The sequence below is a fragment of the Phoenix dactylifera genome, chromosome 3 (assembly GCF_051530095.1).
Source record: "Phoenix dactylifera cultivar Ajwa chromosome 3, Ajwa_hap1_PhDact_Kaust_v1.1, whole genome shotgun sequence".
Lineage (NCBI taxonomy): Eukaryota > Viridiplantae > Streptophyta > Magnoliopsida > Arecales > Arecaceae > Phoenix > Phoenix dactylifera.
Window position 1 is genome coordinate 45,741,361 of NC_143192.1, and position 16,250 is coordinate 45,757,610.

Consider the following 16,250-nt stretch of genomic DNA (forward strand, 5'->3'; position numbering starts at 1 on the left):
TAGAGGGAAAATACCATTTGAAGTTGAAATTTTTCTATTATCTGTCAGTAAGTGATGACCATGATTGTTATCTCTTGCTGATGTTTCACTTTTTTTCACTACAGGGCCTACTCTCCCTTATTATCATCGTAAACGTGTTAGCAAAGGTAATATGACAGCAGGATTGTTATTACCTAATGTGTTTGACTAATTATAAGCAATCAGTCACATCATCTGGATATTTATGCTCAATGGGCAAATGGTTTTAAGTGCATGTACATATAAGACTTATTGCAAAAGATTTTCTCAATGGTGTACATAAAGTTGAAGCACATATCTTCAAGTATATAATACCATGCAATGGACTAAATAAAGATGCCTCAAATTCACATCAACTTGGTCAAAAACTTCAAACCATGTTTCACAACATACTACTCAACATTCAACCTTCAAATATTGCAAAAATATCAAATAAAATCAGAAAGAATTTCACAAAGATGGTGTAGAGAACTTACAAGACCACTGCTGAGTCTTCAGAAACCTTTCTTTTTGTTACTAAATTTGTCCTCTTAGCAATAGTAATCGCTTTTCAAGGTCCTATATAAAGTTTGACCCTCACCTGTTACTAAAGGCTTTGCCAACCGCAGAGAGCTTGAATCTCCTTAAAGAGAGCGAGATTCTCGTGCCTCAGTCCGATTGGTTTCGTCCTCTTATTGTATTTCCCCCAACAAATAACATTTCGATTTCCTTTGTATAAAAATTTGAATACAGTGATAGAAATGGATATACAGAATAAACAATGAAAGAACAAAGAATTTGCAACAAAAAGGACCCAAATTCTCGCTCGTATGAGAAATGACTCAAAAAGAAAGCCATTCAAGATCAGAAGCGACCAAAGACATGCAAGAATCCTTAGAATCAAGAAGAGCCAGGGGGCGACGGAGGCATCCGGCACTGATCGAAATGATGCAGCAGCTCAGGGTCCCGGAACCCCACCACGAACTGGGCCAGCGCTTCCAGATAGAGGGCGGCCTGATACACATCTAGGACCTCGACTATCTCCGCCAGGATGCTCCGCCGGAGCCTGTTGGCGTCCAAGAACACGCTCGCCAGCTCCTCCAACTGAGCCCCGGTAGCTCCATCCACTGCCTTGGCCGGCGGCAACGATCCTTCCTCCTTGCCCCTGCTGGCGGCCCACTCGGCGGCAGCGGCCTCCAGGAAGCTGGCCTGGGCTTCCCGGAGGCGGCTGGCGAGGGCGGGGACGATGAGGCGGAGGCCGCGCTCGATCTGGTCGATCCGGGCGGTGAGGTCGCGGGAAGGGCACGTCCAGGCGAGGGCGAACGGGAGGGGGCGGCGGGGCTCGTCGGAGGGAGGGTGGAGGAAGGAGCGGAGGAGGGTGGTAAGGACGGCGGGGTGGAAGTCGCCGAGCCAGAGGAAGGGGGTCTCGAGGGGGTTGCGCCAGTCGGGCGAGAGGAGCTGGGAGACGTCATGGCGGGCGGCGAGATCGAGGGCCTGGAAGTAGGCCTGGAAGTGGGCGTGGAGGGCGTGGACGTGGGTGGAGAGGAGGTCGGAGGAGGAGACCATGGCTCCGCCGCCGAGGAGGCCGCGGTGGGCAACGGGGTGGTCGAGGGGAGCGGTGGACATGGAGTGGCGGAGGAGGGGGAGGAGGGTCGACCGGAGGGCGTCGACCCACTCGGCGTAGAAGTCCCTGAGGGGGCGGGAGCTCTTCTTGCGGCCAATGCGACCGGTAGGGGAGAGGAATCTGGAATTAGGGTTAGGGTTGAGGTTGGTCTCGTTTCTTGGATTGGAGAAGAGATGGCAGGAGAGGAGCTCACCCGCGGATCTCATCATCTTGCCTGGAAGGTGGCGAGGCAAGAAGGGAAGGGGGAGGGTCTCTCGTATTCAAAACGAGTTTGGAGGGAGCCCAACTTGCTGTGTACGTTGGGCTTATATAGCCATTAAGTTCTTGCGCCAATATATATATGTGCTGCGTCCAGCGAGCGGCCAGCGTGCAGGCCTGATCAACGGGTGGGCCAGGCCGGGCTTAGCTCAACAAATAACGCCCATTTAGTTAGGCCTAAGCCCGGTTCGGCCCGGCCTTCCATCCTACTTCCAAGTCCAAGGGCTTCGCGCTTCTGGGCTTCGGACTTGCTGGTTTTCTTTTGCTATTCAAGACCCGATGGTGGAGCGGCTTGGGAGAGAGGACCCAGTGCTGGCCGTGGGGCCGGAACTGGAGGCCCATGTCCTTGACGAAGAGCGTGACAGCTTGGCAGATGCGGTGGTTGTCGGCGGCGGCGTGGTAGTCGTGGCCGAAGAGGACGTTGCCAGGGTGGAGCAGCTTGGGGGAGTGGAAGTCATGGCTGGTGTCGACCTCAATGAGATTCATGTAGATGCCCGAATCACAAAGGGCGGCGGCAAGGGCGGAGCCCATAGACAAGGGGATGGGGATGGTGCGGTGGGCCTCGCCAGCGGCGGCGACGGCAAGCATGAACTGGAGGAGGAGCCTGATGATAATCCTACCCGCCGTGACCTCCTTTCCTTAATCAAAATATGGCTCTAGTTACCAAAAAAAATAAATATCAAAACCATGCTGAAGTTGGGAAGAGTGGGCTTTTAGAGGAAAACTGGGATCAAGTTAACAAAAAAAAGGTAAGAACCAAAACCGGGCTCCTAAATGTTAGGCCCGGTTCGGCCCACCGAGATCAAAAACCAGATTCAGGCCCGTTCGAAAGGGTCCGGGCTCATGTGGGCCTCCCAGCTTTTGAACAGGTCTACTAGTATGGCAGAGAGGAGATAAACTCTCAGGATACAAAGTAAATCAATTGAAATATTTCGAAATAATATTAAGATGTAATTATGTAATCTTAGATGGAGCACAAGTGGAGAATGAGATAGAATAACAAATCGTTAATCATATGCGCAACTGACTTATTTGTGGAAAGTGGTGAATTTGAGACCAGTTTGGTATTATTGCTGTTTTTATGTTTTTGTTTCCTTGCAAATTAGGGAAAAATTGGATGGAGATTGATGTAGAAACCAGCTACTTACACCATTATATGAATTTCTATCACTTTTATGTTCAGTTTAATTTTCCTCCTCCTTGGGTTTTTGACAACAAAAATAGAAAACAAAACCAAGGTACTAGAAGTAGAGCCTACATGGAAGCTTTTAGAAGTAGAGCTTTTATAAAAAGTTGTTTGCAGTTTGGTAATCACATTTTTAAAGTACTGTGAAACTTTAATATGTGTTTGGTAAACAAACCGAGAAAGTGCTTTTGGTACAACAAAATTACCATAAGACATTACATAGAATTATACAATAGAACATAATAAAATATATAAGATGCATTAATACAAAAATATATGATATAGTATAATATTAATATAATACAATATAATATTATTTAATATAGTAATATAATATTGTATACTATAGTATAATAATTTAATATAATATTAAATTATTTAACATAACATATCAATGTATTATAATATAATGTAATATAATATAATATTTATAGTATAATACAAGATATAAAATATTGTTGCTGGTGGTCCAAACCGAGAACGATTGACACGACGGTGTGAACGGGGTTCCGCCTGAGTTGTCTTGGTTGGTGCTGGTTGCGCTCCACCTTCCGCCAAGGAACCTGCAAACAAGCCTTGCACCACCACCAGGGTGGTGATGGCCCTCCGACGGTCAAGTCAGAGGAGATTGGAGGAGGAGAGATGATAATCACAAGTGGGAGAGAGTGCTCTGGGAGGTATTGCTTACCCCCCCCTTCTCCCCCCAGCCGCATATATACCTGGCTGGGAGGTCTCTCAGGGGGGTTTGTCGTCGTGGGGCACGATAGAATGGCCACCGACATGGCCGTTACGGGGCGTCGTGGAGCAGCGCTGGGTACGGTCATGGCAGGGCGTAGTGGAGCTCCGCTTTGTACGGTTGATACAGGAGATCGTGGGCAGCATCGGGTACAGCCGTTGCAGGGAGTAGTGGAGCAGGAGGCCGCGGCGTGCCTCTGGAGAATAGCCTGTCGTTATCAAAAGATCTCCGACTCGGGGTCGGAATGCTGGATCATAGGGCAGCCGACCCGGGGTCGGGCTGCGAAGCCGAGGAGGTCCGACTCGGGGTCGGAGTGCTGGATCATAGGGCAGCCGACCCGGGGTCGGGCTGCGGAGCCGAGGAGGTCCGACTCGGGGTCGGAGTGCTGGATCATAGGGCAGCCGACCCGGGGTCGGGCTGCGGAGCCGAGGAGGTCCGACTCGGGGTCGGAGTGCTGGATCATAGGGCAGCTGTAGCTTTCCTGGATACGCGTACCGATCACGTGGGGCATGGCGGCTCAATTCCCCCATAACAGTAGCCCCCCACTTCCGAGCCTGGAACCAGAAGGGGAACAGGTGAAGGGAGTGATGTTTCGAGATTGCCGCCATCCTTCGGAGAGGCGCGCGCGCTTCAAGCTTCCCGCCTTCTTTATGGTGTATGGCGGTTGCTGCTGACCTGGCAACCTGAGGATTTCGGCGGACATCCTTCCTTAATGGTGTCGATTCGCCTTTGGGGTGCGAGCGACCCTTCGGCGGCCAGGCGTCTTCTGGCGTCATCGAGGTGTCACTTGCCCTTTCGCCTATTTAATCGGGGGCCCTCCCCCGTCCGTCTTCTTCTTTACGGACATTTTCGAGTTTCTCCTTTGCGCTACCATTGTTGCCGCTACTCCGGAGGTGCCACCTGAGCCTGCTCAAGACGGACGGGTCGGACGTGATCGGTCCCCGACCCGGCCTTCGACTCGGTCGGCTCCTGATGACTCGAGGAGGGACGCGCCGAGGCCCCGGCCGAGCGGGACCCTATCAATTCCTGGGGCGACCCCCGCCCCGAGCGCGATCAGCCGGACTCTTCCCCAGGCGATGGATAAGGGTAAGGCTGTAGAACCACCATCCGGCTCCGGGGAGAAATCGGGGTCTGCCTTCACTACCGATGGCGCCCGAAATCTCATCGAAACAGTGTTGCTGGAGAAGGACCGTCGGCGGGTCCGGGAGTTGGATGTCTCTGACGTTGGGGCCGCCAGCTGCGTCTGTCTCATGTCGGTGAGTGTTCTTCTGGCCGTCTTTCACCATTTATTGGCTCTGTTGTTCTCCGCCTGACTCCCTTATTTTTCCTATTTCTTAGCTCGCCCAGTACATGATCCGTCTGGAGGAGTGCTACAAGGAACAGGCGGGGCTTTTGGCGAAGGCCGAGGACCGGCTGAAAGCAATGGAAGAGGGAGGCCGGGCTGCGGCAGGCAGGACGACCGGGGACCTCGAGGCGAGGCTCCGGGAGGCCGAAGAGCGGGCACTCGGCTTCGCCGCCCTGGAGGAGCAACTGTCAGAGGCTCGGGAGCAACTCAAAGCCGCCTCGGGCCTCGAAAGCAGGGTCAAGAAGGCGGAGGAACGGGCTGAAAAGCAGTCCCGGAAGATCGTGGACTATCGAGAGCGGTGGGAGAAGGCCCAGCGGTCTGCCGACAACGCCTGCGACCGAATCCGCTCTTTTGAAGCCAAACTAGGCGAACTGGAGTCGGCCCTGGAGAAGTCATGCACGGACGTCCAAGAGCTCCGTTCGCGCCTGAAGGAAGCCGAGGCCGCTCGGGTTGCTACCGAGGCGAAGCATAAAGAGGCTCAGGCTGATCTGCTGAGGGTCTCCTCTGAGGCCGAAGGCCGGATTGTGGCGAAGGTCTTGGAGGCCAAGGCTCAGATTATGGAGCGAGCTGAGGCGGAGCTGGCCAAGAAGAGGGCGGAAATCGGGCGTCAGGCGGTAGAGGCTTATCGCCAGTCCGCCGAGTTCGCCCATGATATGTCGGAGGCAGTGCGGACCTATCGCCAGTCTGACGAGTTTGTCCATGTCGCGTCGGACGCGGGGGCCGAAGCCTTCACCTTGGGCTTCGAGGAGGGCTTGGCAAGGGTGTCGGCTAAGTATCCCGAAGTTGACCTGAGCGAGATCTCCCTCCTGGACTCCTCTCCGGCGCCATCGCCTGCTGGTTCTCCTGCTGCTTCCCTACCTCCCGCGGACGAGCCCGGCGTTCCCGACCCGGGAGTTCCTCCAAGCTGACCTCTTGTACCTTTCATTGTCTTTTTTATTTTTGTATGTCGGCGTTTTGCCCAATTGTATGGGCCTCGGCCCTGAAAATTAATGCACGTTGAATATTTCTTCATCTCGCCCTCGTCCTCTTTTTTTTTTTTTTTTTTTTAGCTCTTGGTTGCTTCTTGCTGACTTTTGATTCCCGAAGTTCTTCCGGCGCTAGGCCAGGCATCCGAGGGTTAAACCTCAGGAAACTCTTCCGGCGCTAAGCCAGGCATCCGAGGGTTAGGCCTCAGGAAATTCTTCCGGCGCTAAGCCAGGCATCCGAGGGTTAGGCCTCAGGAAATTCTTCCGGCGCTAAGCCAGGCATCCGAGGGTTAGGCCTCAGGAAACTCTTCCGGCGCTAGGCCAGGCATCCGAGGGTTAGGCCTCAGGAAACTCTTCCGGCGCTAAGCCAGGCATCCGAGGGTTAAACCTCAGGAAACTCTTCCGGCGCTAAGCCAGGCATCCGAGGGTTAGGCCTCAGGAAATTCTTCCGGCGCTAAGCCAGGCATCCGAGGATTAGGCCTCAGGAAATTCTTCCGGCGCTAAGCCAGGCATCCGAGGGTTAGGCCTCAGGAAACTCTTCCGGCGCTAGGCCAGGCATCCGAGGGTTAGGCCTCAGGAAACTCTTCCGGCGCTAAGCCAGGCATCCGAGGGTTAGGCCTCAGGAAATTCTTCCGGCGCTAAGCCAGGCATCCGAGGGTTAGGCCTCAGGAAATTCTTCCGGCGCTAAGCCAGGCATCCGAGGGTTAGGCATCAGGAAATTCTTCCGCTCGCTGGTCGGCCAAGGCTGGCGCAAGCCGAAGCGACCGGTCGGGGCTTCCGGCTAGTCTGCTCCCGGGATGATCATCGGGTTAGCCAGGCATCTGAGGGTTGTCAAGCCTCAGGGAAATTCCGCTCGTTGGTCGGCCAAGGCTGGCGCAAGCTGAGGCGACCGGTCGGGGCTTCCGGCTAGTCTGCTCCCGGGATGATCATCGGGTTAGCCAGGCATCCGAGGGCCGAGCCTCGGGAGATTCCACTCGTTGGTCGGCCTAGGCTGGCGCAAGCCGAGGCGACCGGTCGGGGCTTCCGGCTAGTCTGCTCCCGGGATGATCATCGGGTTAGCCAGGCATCTGAGGGTTGTCAAGCCTCAGGGAAATTCCGCTCGTTGGTCGGCCAAGGCTGGCGCAAGCCGAGGCGACCGGTCGGGGCTTCCGGCTAGTCTGCTCCCGGGATGATCATCGGGTTAGCCAGGCATCTGAGGGTTGTCAAGCCTCAGGGAAATTCCGCTCGTTGGTCGGCCAAGGCTGGCGCAAGCCGAGGCGACCGGTCGGGGCTTCCGGCTAGTCTGCTCCCGGGATGATCATCGGGTTAGCCAGGCATCCGAGGGCCGAGCCTCGGGAGATTCCACTCGTTGGTCGGCCTAGGCTGGCGCAAGCCGAGGCGACCGGTCGGGGCTTCCGGCTAGTCTGCTCCCGGGATGATCATCGGGTTAGCCAGGCATCTGAGGGTTGTCAAGCCTCAGGAAAATTCCACTCGTTGGTCGGCCTTGGCTGGCGCAAGCCGAGGCGACCGGTCGGGGCTTCCGGCTAGTCTGCTCCCGGGATGATCATCGGGTTAGCCAGGCATCTGAGGGTTGTCAAGCCTCAGGGAAATTCCGCTCGTTGGTCGGCCAAGGCTGGCGCAAGCCGAGGCGACCGGTCGGGGCTTCCGGCTAGTCTGCTCCCGGGATGATCATCGGGTTAGCCAGGCATCCGAGGGCCGAGCCTCGGGACATTCCACTCGTTGGTCGGCCACTTGTCGCTCGCCGCCCATCGGGGTTTCTCTGTGCCCAGCCGCGACCGTGTTTCTCCTCTCCTCCAAGCGTTGCCGGAGCCGAGCTTCCAAGTCGAGGTTGGCACCGACCCGGACCGTGCGGTCCGGGCGGCCTTCTTCGAGGGGAACTTCGATTACGCCCTCGGCCGGCTCCCCGTGCCGCAAGGCCACTTCGTCTCTGGCGTCAAGTGACTCGACGCTTAGGGCCTCCATGGGCTTCTTCCCTTTGAGAGTTGCTAGGAAACACTGCCGTGCGGTCGGCTGGTCACCTCGGACCTCTCCAATCCCGGCCGCTGTGGGGAACCGCATGAGCAAATGGTAGGTAGAAACCACCGCGCGAAGGGCGTTCAGTCCGGGTCGTCCGAGGATAGCGTTGTAGGCCGAGGGGACACGGACGACCAAGAACCCGAGCCGCACCGTGGCTTCTGCGGGTGCAATGCCCGCAGTCACAGGCAGCTCGATGACACCTTCGGCCGAGATAGCGTCTCCAGTGGATCCTATGAGGGGGGTGGATGTTTTGTGCAACAATTGTCGGGAAAAGCCCATCTTTTGGAAGGCCTCGTAATACAAAATATCAGCTGAGCTTCCACTATCCACAAGAACACGCCTTACATCATAGTCCGCCATAGTGAGAGAGATCACCATGGCGTCATCGTGGGGAGTCTGAACCCCCTTTACATCTTCATCACAAAAAGTGATTACATTTCCGACCCGCTGCCTCTTCGCGACGGCCACTCCTGATACTTCCGCCGAGCCCCCTGCGTTCCTCACGGGCCGAGAGCAGCCCCCAGTGATGGTGTGGATCACTCCCGCAACGGGTCGATTCTGCTCCCGAGGCTCCTGAGGGGCCGGGTCGGCTGGACGCGGGTCTGCGGGGGGACGTCGGTCGTTTACATATCGACCGAGACGCCCTCGGCGAATGAGAGCCTCGATCTCGTCCCGAAGCTGGAAGCAGTCTTCGGTATCGTGGCCGTGGTCTCGGTGGTACTCACAGTACGCCCGAGAAGGCTTCCTCCCAGGGATCTTCTTCATCTGCCTCGGGACCGGGAGGTCCTCCCGCCCCTTGACCTCCATGAGGATCTGGGCCCGGGGGGCCAGGAGTGGGGTGTACCGGTTGAAGCATCGGTGCGGAGAACGAGGGCGTGTGGCGTCGTGGTTCCTTGCTGGTGACGGGCTTCTGCGCCGGCGTTGAGGCGTCGGGCTCCTCCTCTGGGGTGCCTCTTTTCGCCTTTTCTTCCCGGGCTTTAGAGGGGCCTCGGCGGCCTCCTTGTTCCGGTGGGAGGCTGCCTCCTCGGCGTCTGCATACTGGTTTGCCCGAGACAACAGCTCCGGGAAGCTCCGCGGCAGGCGTTTGTCCAGGGAGAAGGTGAGTCTGCCCTTCCGGAAGCCTCGCTTCAGGGCTGAGAGAGCCACCTCCTGGCTCAAATTCCGGACCTCCAGTGTTGCCTTGTTGAAGCGGGTGAGATAATCCCGCAGGCTCTCTCCCTCGTTCTGCCGGACATCGAAGAGGGAGTCGGAGACCAGTCTTCGCCGGCTACTGACGGCGAAATGGCTGATGAAGAGACGGGTGAACTGGTGGAAGGACTGGATGGAATTAGCCTCCAGGCCGGCGAACCACGCCCTTGCCGGGCCGCGGAGGGTCGCCGGGAAGGCCTTGCAAAGGAGAGGATCCGATGCTCCATGGAGGAGCATAAGAGTCCTGAAACTCTCCACATGGTCCCGTGGGTCCGCCGCCCCGTCGTAGGGTTCGATCGCCGGCATTTTGAACCCCGGCGGGTTTAGGGTTCGCAGGATCCTTGAGGCAAGCGCCGGCTGGGAGGAGATTTCCAAGTCGGCGAAGGGATCTTTGGAGTGGCCCTTCAGGACCTGGAGCTGTCTGTGGAGATCGTCCACCCGCCGGTCCAGGGAGCGCGACCGGTGGGTGGGAGACAAGGAGCGGCGCGAGGGGGACCGACTGGAGTGCGGGCCCCTCGAGGACTGGGGTGTCTGAGAACGCGCCCGGGTCCGCCTCTCGTACCCCGCGCAGCTCCGATGAGAAGGTCCTGGCAGAATGGACCGCACTCGAGAATCCTCCCCGCGCCGGCGCTCCTCTCCATGGGAGAGGAAGGAGCGCGGGTTGTGAGGAAGAGGCGAGTGCTCGGGGAGCAGCGGCTCCTGAGCCCGCTGCGGCACCCGAGAGATCACACCCTGCAGATTCTGCACTGCCTCCGCGAGGGTGCGAACCTGCTGGGCTAGCTGGTCGAACTGAGCAGGTTCGACCGTCTGAATGGGAGGAGAAGCGGTGGAATGCTGCTGAGAGTGTGTTGGGGACGCAGCAGCCTCCCGGCTAGAGGCGCGAGAGGCTCCGCGACCGGAAGCATTGGAAGCTCCGCGACCACCTCGCCGTGCCATTACGATCGTTCTGAGATTCGGCCCTCCTTCTAGCGCCAACTGTTGCTGGTGGTCCAAACCGAGAACGATTGACACGACGGTGTGAACGGGGTTCCGCCTGAGTTGTCTTGGTTGGTGCTGGTTGCGCTCCACCTTCCGCCAAGGAACCTGCAAACAAGCCTTGCACCACCACCAGGGTGGTGATGGCCCTCCGACGGTCAAGTCAGAGGAGATTGGAGGAGGAGAGATGATAATCACAAGTGGGAGAGAGTGCTCTGGGAGGTATTGCTTACCCCCCCCTTCTCCCCCCAGCCGCATATATACCTGGCTGGGAGGTCTCTCAGGGGGGTTTGTCGTCGTGGGGCACGATAGAATGGCCACCGACATGGCCGTTACGGGGCGTCGTGGAGCAGCGCTGGGTACGGTCATGGCAGGGCGTAGTGGAGCTCCGCTTTGTACGGTTGATACAGGAGATCGTGGGCAGCATCGGGTACAGCCGTTGCAGGGAGTAGTGGAGCAGGAGGCCGCGGCGTGCCTCTGGAGAATAGCCTGTCGTTATCAAAAGATCTCCGACTCGGGGTCGGAATGCTGGATCATAGGGCAGCCGACCCGGGGTCGGGCTGCGGAGCCGAGGAGGTCCGACTCGGGGTCGGAGTGCTGGATCATAGGGCAGCCGACCCGGGGTCGGGCTGCGGAGCCGAGGAGGTCCGACTCGGGGTCGGAGTGCTGGATCATAGGGCAGCTGTAGCTTTCCTGGATACGCGTGCCGATCACGTGGGGCATGGCGGCTCAATTCCCCCATAACAAATATTATTATAAAAAGACATTTTATATAATTAGTATATTTTATAATGGGTATTTTGGTTCAAAAAAAATATTATAACTTAAAACAACTTTTCTACAATTTCTAAAAGTACTTTTTCGGTTCAAAAAGCCATTCTAGTTTTCTGAAAAAGCTAAAATAGCTTACTGAAAATTTAGCAAACACCTCTATTTTATCTAAAAGTATTTTTGGAGGGAAAAAAAAGTGCTTTTTGGCCCTTCAAAAGCTCAACATTGCTCTCTAAAAAAAAGAAAAAAAAAGTATACTTTGCGTGAAAAATATAAGACTAGAGTAAATCCCCAGAAGACCCAACGTGGGGAACCACCAATATCCTCAGCCCTTTCAGTTGACTGAGGAGGCCCACCCACTAGTTCCGAATAAAGGGTTCTTCTCCTTGGTGCTCCCAAATCGGGTAACTGGTTCGCTCCGTACCCGCCCAAATTCCGGTTGGAGAGCAACCAAAGCCAAGCATGTGATGTGTGGGAGATTGGCCGCTCACCTTTCTCGCTACGCCACTCGCCCAAACCCCACCGCAACCGGCGGAGTTCGTGCAAACCCAACTTCCCCTCGCCGCACTCCACGAACCAACCCAATTCCTCTGGGCCAGTCCACCCTCCACAGTCTAAACCCGTTCCCAAAATAAACCACCCCAACCCGCCCCCATCAACCGTTCCCTTCCCACCTCTTATGCCTTCTTCCTACAAAACTGTAAACGGAAAGGGAAACAGGTTAGTAAATAAATCAATTGATCGAAACAAGAACCGGAGAAGAGAGATCCTAAATCGTCCACTTCCAATTTTAGGAACGGCGGCCGAAAAGAAATAACAAGATTCTGCTTTCCTCCCTTCCCCTCTGTCCCGTTCGCATCCATGGCTCGCCCCACCCTTCTCGTCCTCTCTATTCTCCTCCTCGTCCCTTACCAAGCCAAATCCCGATTCTCCCCCAAAACCGGCGGCGGCCTTCCGTTATTAGAAAAGGGGGAGGAAGTCCTTGCAGGAGAAGAGGGAGCAGAAGCGCAGCGGCAGCGGCGGCGGGCGGAGTGCGAGGGGCGGTGGATCCACATCCGCGACCTCCCGCCGCGGTTCAACACCGACCTCCTCCGATCCTGCAACGCCTTCCCCCTCTACGACGACGGCGACTTCTGCCCCTATCTCGCCAACCACGGCCTCGGCCCCCGCACCCACAACCGCTCCCGGAGCTGGTACCGCACCGACCCCCACATGCTCGAGCCCTTCTTCCACCGCCGCCTCCTCGAGTACCCGTGCCTCACCCCCGACCCCGCCCGCGCCGATGCCGTCTTCCTCCCCTATTACGCCTCCCTCGACTCCCTCCCCTTCCTCTACAACCCGGCGCTCTTCAACTCCAGCGCCCTCCACGGCCGCGACCTCGCCGACTTGCTTCGCCGCGACAGCCCCGCCGTCTCGGCACGCCGCGGCGGCCACGACCACTTCCTCGTCCTCGCCCGCCCCGCCTGGGACTACTCCCAGGAACCCGACGCCGACCCCCCGCTGTGGGGCACCTCCTTCCTCCACCTCCCCGACTTCCTCAACGTCACGGTGCTCGCCCTCGAGGCCCGCCCCTGGCCCTGGCAGGAGCGCGCCGTACCCCATCCCACCTCCTTCCACCCGGCCACCCTCGCCCGCCTCGACGCCTGGCTCGCCCGCGCCCGCCGCGCCCGCCGCACCACCCTCATGCTCTTCGCCGGCGGTGGCGGCGGGGGCGCCCCCAACATCCGGGGGAGCATCCGGGCCGAGTGCGAGAACCGGACCGACCTCTGCGAGGTGGTGGACTGCTCCGATGGGTCCTGCGCCCACGACCCGATCCGGTTCATGCGGCCGATGCTCCGGTCCAGCTTCTGCCTCCAGCCGCCCGGCGACACGCCGACCCGGCGGTCGACCTTCGACGGGATCCTGGCGGGGTGCATCCCGGTGTTCTTCGAGGAGATCGGGGCGCGGGCGCAGTACGGGTGGCACCTGCCCAAGGACCGGTTCGAGGAGTTCTCGGTGTTCATCCCGAAGGAAGAGGTGGTGTTCGGCGGGGTCCGGATCGGCGACGTGCTGGAGTCGATACCGCCGGCGGAGGTGCGGCGGATGCGGGAGCGTGTACTGGAGCTGGCGCCCAGGGTGATGTACCGGCGGCACGGCAGCTCGGCGGGGCTGCGGGCGAGGAAGGACGCCGTGGATCTGGCCATCGACGGGGTGCTAAGGACGGTCCGCCACCGGGTGCGGGCGCTCGAGGATGGCGATCCGGATCTTCTCATCTACGATGACGACGGCGATGACCACCACCACCACCACCACCTGTCTTAGGATGTACGGTCACAGATTTTGTCCTTGTTCGTTATATCAATTAAGCAAACAAACTGAATTAGAAATGAAGTGAACTATTATTACCTTTCTTGTTATACGAGAAAAAGCTATGGATACTTGATCTCTTATAGTAAGCAGGTTTCAGAATAATTCGTAACCAATCTAATAAATGTATCTGGAATGCTGATTATGGTGAACCTAAGCAAGTATTTCAACTACTAACAAGCTAATAAAATGTCCCGTGAAAATGGCCTGAAAGGTGCGGCAGATTGGATGGCCTCTGTGCCGCAGATTGAATTGCTTCCTATACAGCTCACCACTCAAGAGGCTTTACTTGGGCAGATCACAGGCCGGTGTCAGAGTCTTTATGTAGTATTTTGTTTTCTGATTTTATTGGCCGGACAAGTAGAACCCAACTACATGAGTTTAAATAACTTTAACTGCACCGATGGCCAAACCTACAAAATCCTCCGTGCAACGGATTTCAAACAAAGAACTCAAGGACATAGCACATGCAGCATTCTACTTAGTATGCAATTGGAACTTACTCAGTTATTCCAGATCCTTAGTGATTGCGTGCCAATCTCATTGGATTCGAAGGAAATTTTTATTTTATTTATCAAAAAAATATTATGTCCTGATGATCATACTTGTGCTTCTTTTGCAGTGCTTTTCCATACAAGATAAAGGAAGATATAGAAGATGGGACTTTTCCTGAGCTTTTGATCGACAGAAAATATAGTGCAAACAAAATGTATCTTTGTAGCATTTTCTTTCCTCAACAATAGCTTATATTTAATTCTTGATCTTTTCATTGACAAGCAAATCTAGCAAACTTGTTTAGCCAAATGGTTGCAAAGCATAGGTCAACAATCAATATAGCCTTGATTATACATTTTTTACGAGGAACTATTAATAACTATTGGTGTCATGATTGAAATATATTTCTAACTTCTTCGATTAAATATAAACATATAATATATAAATATATATCGGATAGGCTGCAAATCTACAATCCACTAGGAGTGTCTATCCTACCATGTCCAAAATCAATAATCAAATAACCAAATCAAAAATTCACACCATTGATTCTAATATGTATTGATAATATTGTACAGAAATTAAAGTCACTAATTTATGAGGTATCCAATATATCACTTAAGTTGGTACAAAAATAGACAATTTTTATCGTGCCATTATGCTAAAACATCTAAAAAATGATTAAAATTGAGAATCCACCTTATTGATCATGACATATATGTGTGTGTGTGTGTGTGTGTATTATTATTAGTATCTTCATCTTAGCCACATATTAAGGATCCATGATTTTAAAAATTTTGAATTCTAAATTCTGAATTTCAAATAGCATAAATTAGAATTGATCTTAAAGATCCATTAATTATTTCTTTCTATTTTTGTATCATCTTAGTTGTTGTATATTCTCAACTATAAATATACATGATGACTACCTCATAAGGGAGATAAAAAAAAGTTCTTCACAATATTTTCTTTCCCATATATGCTTATTTTTATACATGGTATCAGAGCCTTCAACATTTGTTACCTCCATGGCATCCTCCTCCAACTCCATACCTACTCCTACCACTCTACCTTTAGTTGCTGTTCAACTTAACAGAGATAATTTGATTACCTAGAAGGCACGTATCCAACCTCTCTTAACAACCAACCGACTATGGGTTCTTATAGATGGCATGACCTCGTCTCCACCTCCAACGATTGTCTTAACTTCAAATGATGGAATAATAAAGAAGCCAATCTCTAATCCGGCTTATGAGTCATGGCTTCTCCATGATCAAATCGTTCTAGCGTGGCTCCTCAACAACATATCTGATACAATGATGGTTCATGTGGTCGGATTATCCTACAGGTTGCCATTAGTACCGGTGCCATCATCCTTCTTCTGGGCTCATTTTCACATCTCGTAATATTATCTTTGATGAGACGGTGTTTTCTTATGCACATAACTTTTCTAGTGACACTTCCAAGTCAACCAGTAGCCCTCATAATGCCTCTTTTTTAGCATGACTTACACCCTAGCCCAATGATTCATTAATATTAACCTACATTGATCCACCCGCATCTTTAGCCCCATGTCCTCAAACTCAGCACAGTTCTTTACAAACACATAACAATGATCTAGCCACGATATGTGACCAACATTCTATAGCCACTTTTGAACGTATTTCTCCTGAACCGATGACGTCTTCTTCTTACATTGGTGGTCATCACATGGTCACCCACTCCAAAAATGGCACGCTCAAGCTACGTCACTTTAGCACAAAATATCCTTTTGGCATATGTGGCTTCCACTATCCCTCCAAGTCTACCTGCTTCACTTAAACTCAACGTGATCCTCAACGGCACAAAGCGTTGATTGATGAGTGCAATGCCTTGCTTTCTAACAGTACCTGGCTTTTAGTTGCATCCTCTCCTTCGCAGCATGTTAGTAATTGCAAATGGGTATTCAAAATCAAAAGATGATCTAATTGCTCTATCGAGCGCTATAAAGCCCACCTGGTTGCTAAAGACTTTAATCAATAAGAGGGTGTTGATTATGATAGGATGTTCAACCTAGTTATTAAGCTTGTCACAATTCTCACTGTTTTTCCTTTTGTAGTTTCCGAAGATTGACCCATTTGGCAATTGAATGTCAAAAACGCATTTCTCTATGGGCATCTCACCAAAAATATTTATATGAAACAACCTCCTGATTTCACTAACCTAGACTATCCCATTTATGTTTGCAAGCTACAATGTTCTCTTTATGGTCTTAAGGCGCCACGTGCTTGGTTTCAGCAGTTGAGCTCTCACTTACGTTCTCTTAGCTTTCATGGATCTAAAGCTGATGTCTCACTTTTTATTAAGTG

The 16,250-nt window shown here is 53.7% G+C and overlaps 2 protein-coding genes across 2 annotated transcripts; one reads left to right on the top strand and one right to left on the bottom strand.

Annotated features, from left to right (window-relative positions):
* Positions 1-776: 776 nt before the first annotated feature.
* INP1 (transcription factor) lies at positions 777-2,089 on the bottom strand. The gene has a single exon (XM_008788847.4). The coding sequence runs from the start codon at positions 1,828-1,830 to the stop codon at positions 898-900; it is 933 nt and encodes a 310-aa protein (XP_008787069.1). The 5' UTR covers positions 1,831-2,089; the 3' UTR covers positions 777-897.
* A 9,713-nt stretch (positions 2,090-11,802) lies between these two features.
* On the top strand, positions 11,803-14,407 carry LOC103705160 (Exostosin family protein). Its single transcript, XM_008788782.6, has one exon. The coding sequence runs from the start codon at positions 11,923-11,925 to the stop codon at positions 13,360-13,362; it is 1,440 nt and encodes a 479-aa protein (XP_008787004.4). The 5' UTR covers positions 11,803-11,922; the 3' UTR covers positions 13,363-14,407.
* The last annotated feature ends 1,843 nt before the right edge of the window (positions 14,408-16,250 follow it).

What these genes read in the sequence shown, in the direction of transcription:
- INP1 (XM_008788847.4), bottom strand. Translation starts at nt 1,830, where the DNA reads ATGATGAGATCCGCGGGTGAGCTCCTCTCCTGCCATCTCTTCTCCAAT.
- LOC103705160 (XM_008788782.6), top strand. Translation starts at nt 11,923, where the DNA reads ATGGCTCGCCCCACCCTTCTCGTCCTCTCTATTCTCCTCCTCGTCCCT.